General features: G+C 40.1%; 1 protein-coding gene across 5 annotated transcripts in view; it reads left to right on the top strand.

The window, feature by feature from the left end:
- Positions 1-257: 257 nt before the first annotated feature.
- The window catches only part of DDX6 (DEAD-box helicase 6), a 34767-nt gene continuing 16737 nt past the window's right edge, over positions 258-18287 (top strand). For 2 of the 5 annotated variants that reach the window (XM_081799336.1, XM_081799331.1), the window contains exons 1-5: positions 1024-1144; positions 3753-4226; positions 7920-7983; positions 8897-9001; positions 17244-17373. In XM_081799336.1, the coding sequence (XP_081655462.1) occupies positions 4027-4226; positions 7920-7983; positions 8897-9001; positions 17244-17373 (499 nt within the window). In that variant the 5' untranslated portion in view covers positions 1024-1144; positions 3753-4026. Of the gene's footprint in view, positions 390-843; positions 930-1023; positions 1177-3752; positions 4227-7919; positions 7984-8896; positions 9002-17243; positions 17374-18287 lie in introns of those variants that run through there. The other 3 variants (XM_081799335.1, XM_081799333.1, XM_081799334.1) reach the window with 3 other exon arrangements.

Below are 18287 nucleotides of genomic sequence, written 5' to 3' on the forward strand. Positions count from 1 at the left end.
ATGACAAGTACTTATGGGGACAGATACAGATATACAGAAGTAGCTTTCTAGCGAGAGGCCGAAGAAAGAATCGCTCTCGGCCGCCTTTTGGTTCCTACTTCCAGGAGAAATGACTCCTCAGCAGCTTTCCCTTCCCGTCGGGGAGGCCGGCTCCCCCCGCCGCGTCTGGGAGGCTGGCCCTCCGGGGCCGGGACGGTCGCAGTCCCGGGCCCCCGCACCCCCGTCCCGGGCCGTCGCCCCCCTTCCGGCCCCCACTCCCGGGCGCGCGCCGGCGCCTCCGGACCACGAGTTCGGCGCGTTCCTGGACGGAGGCGCAGCCGGAGGGGCTCGGCCGCGCCACCCCCCGCCCCGGTCCTGCGGCAGCCTCCGCGGCCCGCGGGGGATGTCAGGTCAGCTCTCTCGTCCCCGAGCCGCGACTCGGACGCCTCGTTCTCGGAACGCGTCCTTGCTCGGGAACAAGCAGCTCCTTCTCTGGTCACAACCCCCGCTTTCCACTTGCGGGGGGCGAAGGCAGGGCGGACTCTTCCCGGCCACCATTCCCCACTCATTTCTCCTCAGCTGTGAAAAAGCTAGCTCTCCTTCCCACTCAGAAAGGAACCCGTATTTCCCCTTCGAGTCTCCGTCACCGGGGCCCCCAGTCGGTGTGAGAGCACGGCAGTCCATTTTCTCCTCAGGGAGGCTCCCCGGCCCACATTCCTCCGGCGGCGAAGCCGGGGAGGCCGTGACGGCGCGGCGGCGGCAACGGCAGCGGCGGAGCTCCCGCCATCTTGCGTGGAGGAGGAGCCGCGGCCGCCGCCATGCGGACAGGCAGGGGGAGGGGGAGAGGAGGGGGAGGGGGCGGCGGGCGAGCGGGGGAGGGGCAGAGCAGCCGAGTTAGCTCAGCCCGGGCGGCGACTCCGGCGGCGCCATGAGAGCGGGCAGCGGCGGAGGTAGGGTCGGGCGGCCGGGAGAGCCGGCGGGCGCGGGCGGCCCTGCGGAGCGGCCCCCGGGGTGGGGGCGGGGGCGGGGGCGGGAGCAGGAGGCAGAAGCGAGGGACCGGGTGGGGGCGGGCGGAGGTTTCCGAGGAGGAAGGAGCCGCCGCCATTTTGGGAGCTTCGAGTCAACAATAAAGGACCGAGGGTGTCGAGCGGGAGTGGCCTCGGTGGTAGGACTCGGGCCCCAGCCGCGGGGAGTGGGGTGAGGTGGTGGGGTCGAGGTCAGCAGTGCGGTCGGGGCCGCGGGAAGCCCCTCGGCCAGCGGGCGGGGGGGGGGGAACGCTCTGAGGCGGAGGCCTGAGGCCTGGCCGGGCCCCGGGGAGGAAGGCGGGCGGCGGGCGGCAGCCGTGTGGGGTGGGGGCGCCTGAGAAGAGTCGAATCTGGGAATGTTGTGCGCGGAGGGGTCCGGAGAAGGAGCGGGCGAAGTACTCAGAGGAGCTTTGTGGAAGACGAGGGGATGTGGGACCACAGAGGCGGCAAGGACTTAGGGGGATGGTGGAGGTTATAGGGTACGAGGCGGCCCTATAGGGGGCGGCAGGGATATGCAGTGTCGGAGGGCTCGTTTTGGAAGAGGACCCGCTGCTGCTTGCTTGGAATAAGGCCTCGTAGGTCGGTAACAAGAGGGTGATTATGGAGACCCGAGTCGTGAAGGAAAAGGAGGGGTTTTCTGACTTAAGGGTTTCTCTTTGGGGCTTTATAGGGGGTGTCCCTATTGTTTCCTGCCCGCGGAGTTGGTTCCCTGCTCTTGTGGCGCAGCTGCGATTATAGGGCACCAACCCTTTTGTTTATGGTCACAGGGGGCTGACTAGAAGTGTGTGGTTTGGGGGGGCGTATTGGGGGAGCAAGAAATTATTGCCCCAGACTTACGGGGCTCACATCATTGGCTTGTTTCTTTCCCTCATCACTCACTCCCTTTTCTCTACCACAGTCCTTTTCCCTTCAGAATAAAAACAGTCCCTCCAACTTGCAGACCAAGCTTAGAGAAACTGCGCTGCATTTGCAAACAAAAGCTCTTGTCTGAGATGACGATAGTGTTTTGGGTGTGAAACTGTCAATTGCTAACTACAGTCTGGGAAGTGCTGTAATTAACTCCTCGAGGGGCTCCTCCCAGCTAGTCTACGTTTCGTTAGTATTTTTGAAAATGTAGAATGTAACTTGCAAGTCTAAATTGGGAAGGGGTAGGAGGAATATTTCCTTCTCTGAGACATAAAGCTGCAGTGCAGGTTTCGGTTCAAGTAAGAAGGGAGTAATAGTCACATTTTGGATCTAGGGAGATAGGAAGTCTTATGTTAAGGGCTCAAGGGACAATAATGTTATCTTTTAAACTTTAGAGGTTACCCTCTTCATCCTTAGTGCTTGGCAACAAACAAGTCTTGTGTGAACTCCGTGATATTGTTGATCGTAATATAAACCTGTCAATACAGGAAACCATTTACCACCTTGAACTGAAATTATTAGGTGGCTGTTAACCACGGTCTCCGTAAGGCATCGGATTCTAAGAGACTTAGAAATAATACAGCTTTGTGTATGTGATAATCAGGATTTGCTTCTGAGTAACTTTATTTTCAGTTTTTAAAAAAGACATAACCAGTTGTCTTTTAGAAAAGATTTATTGCTTTGGAATCCTTGGTGTTTGGCCAAAAAAAAAAAAAATCACCATTAATAAACTAGTGTATTTTTTGGTAAGAAATATAAAGGAGTTAAAAAAGAACGAACCCAGCAGAGGAAGAGTAGTCCCTTATTTTCTGGCGTTTGTAAATTGTTTTTATTTACTACATTTCAAAATAAGAATTTGATTTTGGGAATAATTGAAAATGGTGGAGATTGGCCAGTTCTTTTTTAAAACAACTATTAATTAGTACTCCGGGTTTCTTGGAAAGTTTGGTTAAAGTTACTAGTGTGTTTTAGTCTTTCACAGATTTTTAAACACAGGCAATTTCCTTTTTGTGTTTTTATAGATATTTTTAATAACAAATATTTTAAGTTAGGATACACTTTCTGAAAAGTGTTATTGAAATGTATGTAGCTAATAGTTTTTTAATATTCAAATTTTATTAAGGGAGCTAAAGATTTTCTTGGCTGTTTCTCAAGCGAAAGATTTTGACATGTAGACGTGTTATCTCTTAACTGTTTCAGTTGTTTTAAGGGGCAAAATTTGAGAGAAAATAATTTTTTTCTTCATAAAATTGAACCTCTATGGTTGAAATTCATAAAGGCACAAATGTGTTTTTTTTCCTGAAAGCATAAAGTTAAGTCAAAACCTCACTTAATTTCAAGAATTCTCAGTTGCTGTCAGAAATAGAAAAAAAAAATTGTCTTGCCTTGTTCCAAGATGTAGATTTACGTTAATAAAATTGTGTGATACTTCATTGAGTTGTAATGCAATTAAGTGTAATGAATCATTGACTTTTAGAGGTGGCAGGGACTTTTAGAGAATTCATCAGGGAGGAAACTGAAAGGAAGAGATTGCCATTTGACAGCTAATGCTAATTTAATCACAATATCTTTCTACCTCATCTTCTCTGGGTTACTTTGAACTGACAATTTAAAATGTTTGAGATTGGTCTCAATTGGCTTGGGTTTTTTTGTTTTGTTTTGTTCTTTTTTTTTTTTGAAGCAGTTCATTTTTTTGTGTCTTCCTAGCCTGGCTAGGGTTTTGGTCTAAGTACATCTGTATTCTTATTTCTTAGAGTGATTTCCTCTAAAGGGGTTCTTTTAAAAGGGAAAGTTTTTTTTAACTTTCCTGTGTTTGCTAATTAAGCTTTCTCTTTGTTTCAGATTGAAGTGAGTGAATTCAGATATATAACTCAACCTTGTTAGAGGGCTTTTTAAAAAATAAAAAGTTGATTCGGTGCATGAGAGCAAGTTACTGCTGCTTACCGTTCAGAGACTTACAGGTGCTTGCCTGCATTGCAATAAAGGACTCATATATTGAGCAAGACTTATATTTATCTCTTCGTTTTGGAGAGCCTAATAAACTGTTATTACAGTTTCTCTACTGACTTTCAAAAGTTTTGAAGTTTGAAAGAGACATCTTTACAATTAATACAGCATGAGCACGGCCAGAACAGAGAACCCTGTTATAATGGGTCTATCCAGTCAAAATGGTCAGCTGAGGGGCCCTGTGAAGCCCAGTGGTGGCCCCGGAGGAGGGGGCACACAGACACAGCAACAGATGAACCAGCTGAAAAATACCAACACAATCAATAATGGCACTCAGCAGCAAGCACAGAGTATGACCACCACTATTAAGTAAGTGTTAGAATAAATAATAAACACTTGGGAGACCAAGGAGGTATCTTTTTGCTACTTTGTTGTTGACTACTTTAAACCTTATTTTAACCATTTTGTTTGCAAAGAAAAGACAGATGACTTTGTTTTATGGCTGGTGGGTATTTGCAATTGAATAATGTATTTTTGTCATAATTCAGGTTAATTAACAAACATAGATACAGATGATATGTATTATCTTTGTATACATTACTTTTTGAAACATTTCTGGCTTTCATAATTAGCTCAGATTCATCCCGTTTTTGCCAGTATGGCTTTTTCCCTAGTGTTGTAATTGTACCTTACCCTAGTTTAAGTGGCAGTTAAAGCCAGTTTCAAGTTTTTGAATTTAAAGACTGGCCCAGCCTTCTGAATCCAAACATGCTCACTGATAGAAAATTTATCCATGACTTTTTTTTATATTTAAGATTATGGAACTTAGTTTTCTACTTTAAAAAAAAAAAAAGCTTTCTCTTTTTACACACACAAAAAATTATAAGCCGTTATATATCATAGGGTTTTCAAGATTTTGAACTCCTGGAAATGCATGGAACTGAATAGTCCTAAATCCCTTTGACTCTAAAAATTTAAGAGCCTCATCTTACTACAGAATATTTTTTCTTGTAAATATGCTGTTTGTCATCTAAGTGTACACTTTAAATTATTACTGATAACTATCACTCTAAAGATTCAGTTAATAGAAAATTAACATTGAAGATTTTTGACCCCATTTCACATTTAACTTTATTGTTAAAATCTAGGCATAGGGCGCCTGGGTGGCTCAGTCGTTAAGCGTCTGCCTTCGGCTCAGGTCATGGTCCCAGGGTCCTGGGATCGAGCCCCACATTGGGCTCCCTGCTCAGCGGGAAGCCTGCTTCTCCCTCTCCCACTCCGCCTGCTTGTGTTCCCTGTCTCCTGTCTCTCTCTCGGTCAAATAAATAAATAAAATCTTTAAAAAAAAAAAAATCTAGGCATAGAGATTGATTGATTCTCTTGAAATCTTCATATGAAATCTCTCATTAGAATAGTGGTGCTAAGAATTCCCATTCTCTCTGGGTCACTGAACTAAAGTGTGTGTTATATTAAACCTAGATCTTTTCCATGCCTCAGAAGCACTTCCTAAAGAAAAGTAGCACTTAAAAGCCACCAGAATATCATATAGATGGTTACTTGAATGTGGTTTACTAGTGACCTCTAAGAATTAATTCCTGTTGGAATTGGTTTGGTCATTGTGAGAATTGGTATTAATGCATATTCTGTTATTTTTTTGCATATTTTTAAGCTTTAATTAGTATAGAAATCAAGAGTATTCTCTAAATTGTAGTTTGTCTTGACAAAATATGAGTAGGCTAGCAAAATTCAGGCTATTTTTAAACATAAAGCTGTGTTATTTCATTATTTTCTACTTAAATTCTGATTTCAGGCAATAGGATTTTGCTTTTTCTTTTTTGGTCTGCCTGGGATTAACGGGTTCTTTTTCATTCTGTGGGTTCTTTAAATCTCAGTTGTTTTTTTTTTAATCTGTCATCTCTTCCATGAAGGCTTCTAGATTGCATCACTGTCTTCAGAACTCTTCTAATACTTAATCTCTATCACTTATTTTCTCATTTTAAATAGTTTGGGTCTTTTAACTCCTAAGGTTATAAATTCCTTGTGGTAAGATTTTCCATTGTATTTCTGTATTTTTATTCACTTTATATTGAATTTGACAGTGGCAAGCTGGCGTACTAGGATGTTCAACTGACATTTTTGCTCAGGAACTTTGGTGTGTTATTTATAGGCAGAGGTGAAAGGCTTTGGTACCCATGGAATTGGTAGCAAATAGTTATCTGTGTTAGAGTATCTTAAATTATATGGGACCTAGCTTTAAGTAAAGTAAGTGCTTCTCTTTCTAAATCAAGACTCTTGATATGTTTTGGGGGCTCTGATTATGTAAGAGTCGCTATAATGAAATAAGTGAAACCTTCTTTTAAAGATGACATTGACCATTTTTTTCCCATTAGACGCTTTGAGTATTATTTGAGGTTTTTACCTGACCAAAAAGAGATTTGGTTTCACCATTCTCAGTAAAGAAAGACTGAGAGATAGTCATTAACAGCTAATACTGAGTTCCTTTTTTTTTTTTTTTTTAAGGTTTTATTTACTTGGGGGTTGGTGCTGAGGACAGAGCCCGATGTAGGGCTCAGTCCAGGACCCTGAGACCATGACCAGAGCCAAAATCAGATGGTTGACCAGCTGAGCTACTCAGGCACCCCCTGAGTTCTTATTTTGCCAGGAACTATGCCTAGGGCTTTATGTAAATTATTTGATATAATTCTCAACCCCCTTTATGTATGAGAGAATTGGAGGCTTAGAAAAGTAACTGCTGCAAAGTCACAAAAATAATGAGTAGTCAGAGTCAGAGCTTGACCTCGGGTCTGAAACTTTAGAGCCCTTGGTTTTTTTTTTTTGGTTTTTTTTTTTATTTTTTTAAAAGATTTTATTTATTTTATTAGAGAGAGAGAATGAGAGACAGAGAGCACGAGAGGGAAGAGGGTCAGAGGGAGAAGCAGACCCCCCGCCGAGCAGGGAGCCTGATGCGGGACTCGATCCCGGGACTCCAGGATCATGACCTGAGCCGAAGGCAGTCGCTTAACCAACTGAGCCACCCAGGCGCCCTAGAGCCCTTGGTTTTAATTAGTCACCAAAAGTTAGAAACTCAGATGCTTACAGGAGACTGTGCCACATGGAAAGGTACTTGTTTTATCTAAAGGAGTCTGCTGCTTGATTTAAGCTCCCAGTTATTGGGGCGCCTGGGTGGCTCAGTCGTTAAGCGTCTGCCTTCAGCTCAGGTCATGATCCCAGGTTCCTGGGATCGAGCGCCACATCAGGCTCCCTGCTCAGCGGGAAGCCTGCTTCTCCCTCTCCACTGCCCCTGCTTGTGTTCCTGCTCTTGCTATCTCTCTATGTCAAATAAATAAATTAAAATCTTAAAAAAAAAAAGCTCCCAGTTATTAATCTCTGTCAAACTGTTGCTGTGCAGAAGTTTGGAACTAGTGTTGCTAAAGCGTCCTTTTTTTTTTATTTCCAAGAAAAGCCAGAATCTGGACTTCTATATGAAATCTCCTCATTTTTAACTGTTGGCAACTAATTTAAATTAAAACACACTAATGTCAGGGCGCCTGGGTGGCTCAGTTGGTTAAGCGACTGCCTTCGGCTCAGGTCATGATCCTGGAGTCCCGGGATCGAGTCCCGCGTCGGGCTCCCTGCTTGGCGGGGAGTCTGCTTCTCCCTCTGACCCTCCCCCCTCTCATGCTCTCTGTCTCTCATTCTCTCTCTCGCAAAAAAAAAAAAAAAAAAAAAAAAAATCAAAACACACTAATGTCAAACAAAACACAGGGATTACCAGTTTGGACAACAGTTGCACTGTATACTACACTGCTTCTCTTAAGAGTATGGATACTACTCCCTTTTATTCTTGATTTTTTTTTAATCCTCTCTAGATTGTTCTTTTCTAAGAAGAACAGTTTTTCTAATGCTGTTTATTTCTGTTAACTATATTCCAAAGTAAATGACAATATATTAAACTTACTGTGCTTTTTAGAACTTAATTGTAATTGTGGTGAATCATCTTTGTATTATTAGAATAGTGATGCTAAGAATTCTCATGCTTCAATTTTACTATATTCTCTGTAGACCTGGTGATGACTGGAAAAAGACTTTAAAACTCCCTCCAAAGGATCTAAGAATCAAAACTTCGGTAAGTTGATTGTAAAATTCAAGTGGAAAAATGGTGTGGAAACTCTAAAAGTGAAGTGGTTACTTAATAACAACAGGCACTGTGTGTTTACTCTTCCGTTGAAGTGGTTGACATTGTATGGATCGTATATGATGAATTGCCAAAAATTTTCACTGTTTAGAGTATTATATTAATACAGTAATGTGTGTGTATATTAAATACTGTATTTATACATCTGTATATTTTATTTAACTTTGATGGAGTATTTTCATTGTTTGCAAGGCATTTTCTCAAAATTCTCTTAGGCTCCCAGCAATTACAGTAAGATTCAGGTTAGGTATTATCCTTATTTTGTGGATGAGGACAAGGAAGTTGAGAAATTCGTTCTCTTAGCCCAGTGTTCCCAAACTAGGGGTGATTTTTGTCCCTTAGTGGGCATTTAACAGTAGCTAGAGACATTTTTGATTATCACAGCTTGTTAAACTCGATGAGGGGGATGCTACAGGATGGCCCCTTATAACAGAATTTTCTGGCCCAATGTCAATAGTGCTAAGTCTGAGAAATCAAAATTATTTACAATAGGATATTTGCAGGCAATGAGTGGTGGAGCTACAGTTTGACTTCACATATTGTGATTTGTAATTCACAGCATGATGCTTTACATAGAAATAACAGTATTCAACCAGTCCTCAGAAGAATATGACCACAGGGTGGCCTTTCCCCAAAACAATTTTTAAGTGGGCCTGTGTGTGTTAAAGAGTGGTTATTCCTTAGGAATACTTGAAATACAGACCAAGACAGAGAACTTATTTGCATATATTTATATTTTAAATGGGGTAGAGGAAGAGTAAGTCTCTTTCTTAAGCATAGTAACTACCAAAGGAACACAGTTGTACTTTATTATTTTGTTGTTTCATTTGTTTTGTTTGACTAGGATGTGACCTCCACAAAAGGAAATGAGTTTGAAGATTATTGTTTGAAACGGGAGTTACTGATGGGAATTTTTGAAATGGGCTGGGAAAAGCCATCTCCTATTCAGGTATGTTTTCCCTTTTCATCCACATGTGATGTTATGAGTTAAGCATTCCATACTTTTTGATCTGTGTGAATGATAAAATTAGCATTTTTCTCATGTGTATACATGTGCACATACACACTTTCTTTGAACCATTTAAAGATAAGTCACAAAATCATGGCCCATTACCTCTAAATATTTCAGTGTGTATTTCCTAAGAAATAGGACTTTTTGAGTAAGCTCTGTTCCCAACGTGGGGCTTGAACTCATGGCTGAGATCAAGAGTTGTATGCTGTACCAACTGACTCAGCCAGGTGCCCCTGGGGATGTTTTCTTGTGTAACCATAGTACAGTTATCTTTGGTCAATTTAACATTAATACAGTATTTCTATCTTATCTGTCATTTGTATTCTAATTTTTAAGTGACCCTAAAATGTCCTTTAGAGCATTATTTTTTTCTTTTCTGTACAGGATGCCTCCTTAGATCAGGTATTGCATTTTAGTTAGTTAGATCTCTAACCTCTTTTAGTTGTGAGCATTTCCCTAGTCTTTTTTGGTCTTTTATGACATTGACATTAAAAATACAGCCCTTTTTTTTCTAATAGAATATTCCTCATTTTGGGTTTGTGTCATGTCTCCATGTGATTAGCCTCAAGTTATGCATTCTTAGCCAAACTGCTGTAGAAGTTACATTATGGCCTTCTCAAGCCACCACATTTGGAGGTATACACAGTGTCCATCTATTTCTCATTGGTGAATTTAATTTTGATTATCGTCTCAAGGTGGTGTCTGATTTTTCTACTGTATAATTGCTTTTCTCCCCCTTCCCTTGAAACTAATAAGCAGTTTGTGGGAAGCACTTTAAGACCATGCAGGTATCTTACTCTTCCATCAGAATTTCTCCCTAGTCTTAGCATCCATTGGTGATTCTTGCATGATTTGATCTTCACTCTGATAGATTATGCTGTGTTTCCAATGCTAGCACTCCTTCCACATTTGGCCTTGTAAAGAAGAGCCTTGCCTGGCTCTCAAATAAATAAAATCTTAAATAAAAAAAAAAAGCCTTCCCTATCTCTTCGTGTATTTGTATATTATCAGTGTGGACTCACAAATTCCCCCCCCATGGTATTTTTATGGTCACATTGTCCCATTTTTGGCCATTGTGAGCTCCTTCAAGCTGGTCCCTGTGTTTTTATAATGTACACACACCTGCTTTTTTTCTGGTAGACTATTTTTTTAGAGCAATATTAAGTTCACAGCAGTTGTAGAGATTTCCCATAAACCCTGGTCCCCACTCATGGATAACCTTCTCTATTATCAACATCCCTCATAAGAATGGTGCATTTATTACAACTAAGGAACCTCTATTAACATCATCCAAAGTTCATTATATATATTAAGGCCAACTCTTGGTGGTGTACATTCTGTGGGTTTGAACAAATGTGTGATGTCATGTACTCATCATTGTAGTATAGACAGAGTAGTTTTACTGCCCTAAAAACCCTCTGTGCTCTGCCTATTCACTCCTCACCTCCCCCACCCCCTTCATTTTTCTTGAGTACTTCCTTTTTGGTATATCATGATGCTGAGCTTATCTATACCTATCTTGTCCCAGCCTTGGAATCAGCCGTTTCTCCAAGGAGCCCTGCTTAGTGGGATAGTAGTATTAGAGACTTAAATCTACATAGTGTGTATACTCTTTGCTCTTTGGCCCTTTCGGTGAAAAGAACAAGGAAATATATGTATGTATTATATACATAATGTATATATGTGTGTAGACATATGTATATGTATCTACATATATGTAGATACAAACACACATGTTAATTAAAACTGTGAAACCGAAGCTGTAATAAGAACAAACCCTGTGACATCATTATTTTTTCATTGAGCAAACATGTACTGAGTAACCTAGAAAATGTTAGAGACTGGAGATGTTTTTATGAATAAGACAGGGTTCCTGCCCTCACAGTCAGGTGGATAAGACAGCTAATCGTACAGATAATTTCCGTGTGCCCCTTTGTAGTTGAAATTGCATATATATGTAGCCATTAGAGGAAGTGATCCATATTCCAAGCAGAGAACACTGGGATAGTGGTTGCCTAGGGGTTTTCACCTTTGTTTGCCTTTGTGGACAAACTAAAGAAGTTTATGATGGCTGAGAAAGTATCGAGATAAGGTTATACATCACCAGATAGGCAATTTGAGTGCATATATTGAAAATATTTTGAAATTTACTTTTCTATAATGTAGTTCATGTTAATCCATTTTATTTACAGGGATGAAAAGTTTTATGAGAGTCTTCTACTGTAGGGACTATATCATTCAACTTTATATCTCCAGTACTTAGCAAGGTGGATGGCAGGAAATGGGCCCTCAGATGTTCAGTGGTATTTAGAATGCTTTGATGAAATTATGGTTGACACGTCCACAGGTTAACTTGGTCTATAGAACTATTGAACTAGTCTTGCAGTCAGACTGCCCACGTTGAATCCCAACTCCACTCCTTTATAAGTTGATTATTTGAGTTATCTCTCTCAGCCTCAGTTTCCTGGCCTATAAAATTGATATAATAGTATATATCATAGAGGAGTTGTGAAGATTTAAGTGAGGTAATTCATTTTAGTATGCTTGGTATAGTGCCTAGTAGATGATATATGCTCTATAATAGTTACGAGTTATTATTCCATATGGTAGTTTTATCAAAAAAGGCAATGGGGAGGCAGGAAGGAATAAATGCCCCTGCTTTCCTCAAAAAAAGAAAAAAAAAAAAGATTGGTTCGCTTAGCAAACTTAATTCATTTTCTTTAAGATTTTATTTGGCGGGGGTGGGGGGCAGAGGGAGAAAGAGAAACCCAAGCAGACTCTGCGCTGAGCACAGAGCCCAACGTGGGGCTTGATCCCGTGACCCCAAGATCACGACCCGAGCCGAAACCAAGTCGGACACTCAACCGACTGTGTCACCCAGGTGCTCCTAGCTGACTTAATTCTTAATGGACCCTTGCTGGCTCCTGTTTCTCACCTTTGTATTAAAATTTTAAAATTGGGGTGCCTGGGTGGCTCAGTTGGTTAAGCGACTGCCTTCGGCTCAGGTCATGATCCTGGAGTCCCGGGATCAAGTCCCGCATCGGGCTCCCTGCTCGGCAGGGAGTCTGCTTCTCCCTCTCCCGCTCCCCCCTCTTGTGCTCTTTCTCTCTCAAATAAATAAATAAAATCTTTAAAAAAAAAAAAAAATTTAAAATTGACTTTGTTATTTGCACTTTCAGTATTAGTATAACATATAGACAGTTCTCTTTCCAGCCACTTAACCAGTCTCACATTTAGCTTTTTCAGTAAAGTAGAAATAATAAGTAATCTCCCTCACAGGGTTTTTGTGAGGATTAAATGTAACGTGTAAACAAAATGTTTCAAAATAGCAAAGCAGTGTGTGAACATAAAGTATTATTTTAGGTATCTAAGACCACCATTCACATTGTCTTTTTCTTCCTTTTGTTTTGCCCAAAATCTGTGAAAAACACAAGATGTTCCTTAGAATTATTCAGTGTAATAAACTGTAAATATTAGGATTTTAGAACCAAAAAGAAATGAAATCCTGTAGTAAAATCTAACCTCATGACTGGCTGCCTTCTATTCATTGTGTTCTTACCTACTTTCCTTGTTTTCCTGTTGTTTTTAAGTTATTATCTTCCATAGTACTTAGTTTACAGTTTTACCCAGGCATTTTTTTTCCCAAACAGAGAAGCCTTCTTGATCAGATGGGTGTCCTCTGCATTTGAATCTTTTTTAAGAGATGGTGAAATTTTATTGGCTGTAAGATTATTGGACAATGAGGCACTTAAAATTATATCCTCCAAAAAGAATATTTTACACTGACAGGTTGGAACCAGATATACTACAGCTTGCCCCCACACATCTTTCTTTGGTGTAGCCATCTGTGACTCTAGTTCTAGTTCTGAATGCTATGCTCCATAGCTAGCATAACTACGCCACTCTAAAGGCATAGCCTTATAGGAGCGCAGACTTCTTTGGAAGGCCTAAGAACCTACTGTTTTATTCTGCTTAACATTATGAAACCTTACAGAGTTGACCCTTGAACAGCAAGGGTTTGAACTGCAGATTTTTTCTGTGGTACTGTAAATGTATCTTCCTTACAATTTTCTTAATATTTTTTTCTCTAATTTCATTTATTTACATATAACATACAAAATGTTTTGTATGTTAATTTACATTAACGTAAATATATGACTATTTACGTTATCAGTAAGGCTTCCAGTCAGCAGTAGGCTATTAGTAGTTAAGTTTTAGAGGAGTCAAAAGTTCTATATGGATTCTCGATTGTGTGGGGTGTCAGTGCCCCTAACCCCCACGTTCAGGGGTCAACTGTATTAACTTTGCGGTGATTGAAAATGACAATTCTTACTGCTTCAGACCGTAGGCGCAACTTTTGAAGACTTTGTAGATAAGATAATGATGAAATGGCAGGTAGTCCATTATTGAGGGAAACATGGGAATTCCTTATTGTTGGCAACAAAATTTCACATCAGGGTCAAGAATCTCAACTATTTTGAGAAATTATTTTGTCAACCAGGTTTAATAAGAATTAATAGTTTATTGTTGATAGGTATTACAGCATTCTTAATCCTTTGTAAATCATTTCTCCGGCTAACGTGGATTTCTTATTATAGGAATTGTTTTCCTAAGTTTGCAAAAAAAAAAAAGTCTTTAAATGCATTTCCTCATTAGTTACTGTGGTAAAATTGGGGTGTGTTTCTTAAGTTAGAGATATTTTTGAAATTATTATCTTCCATATCCTTTTTTCTGGGCAGCAATAGATAGATACCTGTGACAACCATTGCTATCTCCTCCACCATACTCATACTATTTTTTCCCTTGAAATTAAGATTTGTAAGGTCAGCTGGCCCTAGGAGGTAAAAAGAAACTACTACTCTAAAATCAGCTAATGGGGGCCCCTGGGTGGCTCAGTCGTTAAGCGTCTGCTTTCAGCTCTCAGGTCATGGTCCCAGGGTCTTAGGATCGAGCCCTGCACTGGGCTCCCTGCTCCATGGGAAGCCTGCTTCTCCCTCTCCCACTCCCCCTGTTTGTGTTCCCTCTCTCGCTGTGTCTCTCTCTGTCAAATAAAATCTTAAAAAAAAAAAAAAAACAGCTAATGGGGCAATTTTCAGCTTTTTTAGGTACCACACTTCTATCAGATGCTTCTCAGTACTAGGAAATTGGAAGGTATACTGTGCTTTGGTTGTAGGCAACAAACCAACTTGGGCTAACTTTAGCAAAGGGAAATTTATTGAAAGAATGTCAGAGGAGTTCACAAGAGTGAGAAAAGTCACACTTGGAATTGACCAAGGACCGAGGCAGCTCTGAAGGGCTTAGGAAGCTACAAATTGTTACGGGATGTACTATAACACTTTAAATTCTTAGAAGGGAGCATGGAGCTGGCCTGGCTTCAGTTGATGTCTCCCATTTAGCTGGGGAGGTTGCCTAGACTATCCAGTGGGGTGAGGGACATGCAGTTCCTCAGAAGAAAGGGTGCTATTAGGAAAGGGAAAATGGATCCTAGGGTAGCCAAAACACAACAAATACTTAGTGGGTCATTTCCACCGTACAGCGGAACATGGCCTTGGAGAGGTAAGGTGGTGGAATCAGACCTCAGGTTGTTGTGGGGTTGTCATGGGTTTGGTAACTTGACTAAGATAAAAATCACATATCACACAATTTACACATTTAAAGTATACAATTCAGTGGTTTTTAGTATATTCACAGTTGTGCGAATCAATTTTAGAACACTTTCACTAAAAAGAAACTGCTGTAGCAGTCTCCCCTCATTTTCCCCTAGCCCTAACCAACCACTAATCTACTTTCTGTCTCTGTGGATTTGCCTGTTCTGGACATTTCATATAAATGGAGTCATATATGGTTTTTTGTGAGGGACTTCTTTGACTTAGCATTTTTTAGGGTTCATCCATGTTGTAGCATGTATTAGTATTTCCTGTCTTTGCATTGCTGAATAATAATTCCATTGTATGGCTATACTACATTTGGTTTATCTGTCAGTTGTTAGGGTGGTTTCTACTGCTAGCTGTTTTGAATACTGCTGTGAACATTCACATACAAGTTTTTGTGTGGGAATGTTTTTATTATAAAACAAAAATACCTAACTTGAAAGGATATAAATAACAAAGTATCTGAATCAGCACACAGTTTTTAAAGTTTTTAGCTTCCTTCCTTCTTTCTTTTCTCCCTGGTAGCTCCCATGATTTCCTCTTGGGTTTCACAGTTGTCTGAGCCTGACTTGAATTCTCTTTCATCATATTACATAATCTTCCTAGCAAACAGTGGTAAGAGACAGTGTGGATGTGTTGAATTCCCTGACTGCTCACCATATGGGGCAAAATATCAGTGTATCTTAACTTAGAGACTAGCTTACTTTTTAAAAAAAAAAAAGTCTTTAAATAGTTTCTGTAGAGCATAAACCCTATCAGAGAGTGCAAGGGAATAGAAGTTAGTGGCCTTAATCTAAGTTAGAAGGTGAACCCAAAATGGGAATTAGGATACCCTTAAGCTAGTTCTAACCTGCCTCACTTCATTCAAAAGTTTTATTCTTTTAAAGAACCTGACTTGAGAAGTCATTGGGAGGCGCTTGGAGACCACCTAGCCTTTTATTTTGCTATAGAATTGAGTAGTGTGCAAGTAGCCTATTTAAAAACCTTGGAAGAAAATGAACCCGTGGGGGTAATAAGCCCCCAGAGCAACTGTAGATTTAACAGAGTTGATTCAAAGTAGGAAGGAAGAGATTAAGACCCAAAGGGGCAAAGCCAAGGATTTTTTTCTTTGACCTGCTTTATTATAATCAGACTGTTTAATGCTGGTTATAGGAACAGAGGGTAACAAGAGTATTGTCATTGGACCATTTTTAAAATTCTGGGAGCTGTGTTTCTTTTTCTGATCATATGGAACCCGTCTGACCCCTCTGATGGGTTCTAGGTAGGATGAGTATTATGGTGGGAAATGCAAGTCACGATGCTTATTAGATGTTTCTGTAATAACGATTTTAACATGTTAGAGATAGTTCTTTTGGTCATTAGCTTAAGTATAGAAATGATTGTTACAGTGATTATGAATCTCTTTCCTAATTTACTTTCATAATTCTTTGGTTTTAGAAATTAAAATTAAAAATTTTAGTTTTAGATATGGAAATGTTCTTATTCCTCCCTCTTTATACCTCTTCTGCCTGTATATGTGTATGTGTATATGTGTATTTAATTTTCAGTAATTTGGAGGAATCCTTTGCTATTGTTTAGGTAATTTGTCCTAGTAGGAAATGTTATCTTTGCAAAACACACATGACAAAGTAAGCTAAATGTGAAAATGAAAAGTCACGCTCTGATGTGACCGTGGATTAAGATAACTGGAATAGAATTGAGCCTCCAATTGAGCACATTTCAGGACAGAGAAGTTGGATGTGAGCCATTGACATTGTGAGCTTATATGATGCAATAAATCAAATAGGACCGGAAGTTAAACTTTTCTAGTTGATTCCTATTTTTTGCAAGGATGAGTTGTCAAAGCTACAATTTTTCATTGTGCTTAAATTGGCTTACGTGTCTAAAAACGTACAATCTTCCTTTGTATTGTTCGTGCCATTTTTTTCTCCCACTTTTTCGTTATGAAATGTCCTTCACCGTTTTTTCTGTTTATTCAAGTCTTATTTGTGTTAGCCCACGTTCCTCTTTGTTTTCTTTGTTGTAGATGCCCAGCTTCCTTAGATCTACACATTCCCACACATACAAATCCATATAGTTTTTATTACATTGGGATACAGTTGGTTTTTTTTTTTTTTTAAGATTTTATTTATTTATTTGATAAGAGACACAGTGCGAGAGGGAACACAAGCAGGGGGAGTGGGAGAGGGAGAAGCAGGCTTCCCGCCGAGCAGGGAGCCCGATGTGGGGCTCGATCCCAGGACCCTGGGATCATGACCTGAGCCGAAGGCAGACGCTTAACGACTGAGCCACCCAGGCGCCCCCGGGATACAGTTTAATAATATACTGTGAGCAGTTTCATAAATACTGGTTGATAATGATGGCGATGCTGACTGATGATTTACTTGGTCTCTGCCTATTCTTGTAAAATGCAAATGTGGGACACTTGAAAGCTGTACCAAAGAGGTATACCTCCAGTATATTTTAGAGAATAATTTGCTTATGTACTGTTTTTATTCACAAGTAATTTGCATTTTCTTGTCTCTTAGGAGGAGAGCATTCCCATTGCTTTATCTGGTAGGGATATCTTAGCTAGAGCAAAAAATGGAACAGGCAAGAGCGGTGCCTACCTCATTCCCTTACTTGAACGGCTAGACCTGAAGAAGGACAATATACAAGGTTAGTTTGTTTAAACTAAAAATGGCTGTTTTACTTTGGAGCTGTGTGGAAGATACTATCATCTCTTCTTATAATTTACATAATCTGGGGTTAGTATTTACCTTTTCACAGCTTGTGGCCCAACTGTCTTATAAAATACCCAGCTTTTTAAAAAGATACCTAGTTTTCAGAGGAGTTTTACATATTACACAGTTTTGATAGTATTCCAGTGAAATAGGCAAAATAAGTATTGCCTTGTAGATAGGAAAGCAAAGATCATGAAGTTGTCCGACTTTGCTATATAAGCTGTGGAACTGAATTGTTTCTTGGGGTGCCTGCATGTCTGCAAGAGCTCATGAACATTTTCCTCTATAAAGCCTTGTGGTTCTGGAATTTTTAGGAGTTTAGTAAGTAGGGAAGAAATAAGTTTCCATAGTTGTATGCAAAGTAAGCTAATAGTTAAATTCTGACCTCTAAAGCGTTTTCTGAAATTTTCATAAATTGATGTTGATCTGTAATGAACATTTCTTCCATCTTCCGTTTACGTACATTCATGTGATGTAAATGGAACCTGGGCAGCAGGAGTTCCCTATTCAGGTATTTAGTGAATCCCTTACTGAAATATTAAATTAATAAACCTTGAGCTAATGGTTGCCAAGTCAGAGAACCCTTTAAAGGTTTGTAACTAAGGAGTACCAGGTTTATAAAGCAGTGTTGCTGAGGAAAAGTCTAAAGCTAGAACACTGTAATGGGTTCTTTTTCTTTTTCTTTTTTTTGCAAAGGAGATTTACTTATTTAACTTTTCAGAATTAGGCTTATTATGATTCAAATTTTTAATATGTCCTGAGCATCTAGATTGCAAGGGGCAGTATTTCTGTAGCTTATTATACTCTTTTTTTTTTTTCATCTTTTTATTTTGTTTCTTTTTTTTTTTC

This window comes from Leptonychotes weddellii, chromosome 11 (assembly GCF_054177405.1).
Source record: "Leptonychotes weddellii isolate Sample4059 chromosome 11, ASM5417740v2, whole genome shotgun sequence".
In the NCBI taxonomy this organism is placed as follows: domain Eukaryota; kingdom Metazoa; phylum Chordata; class Mammalia; order Carnivora; family Phocidae; genus Leptonychotes; species Leptonychotes weddellii.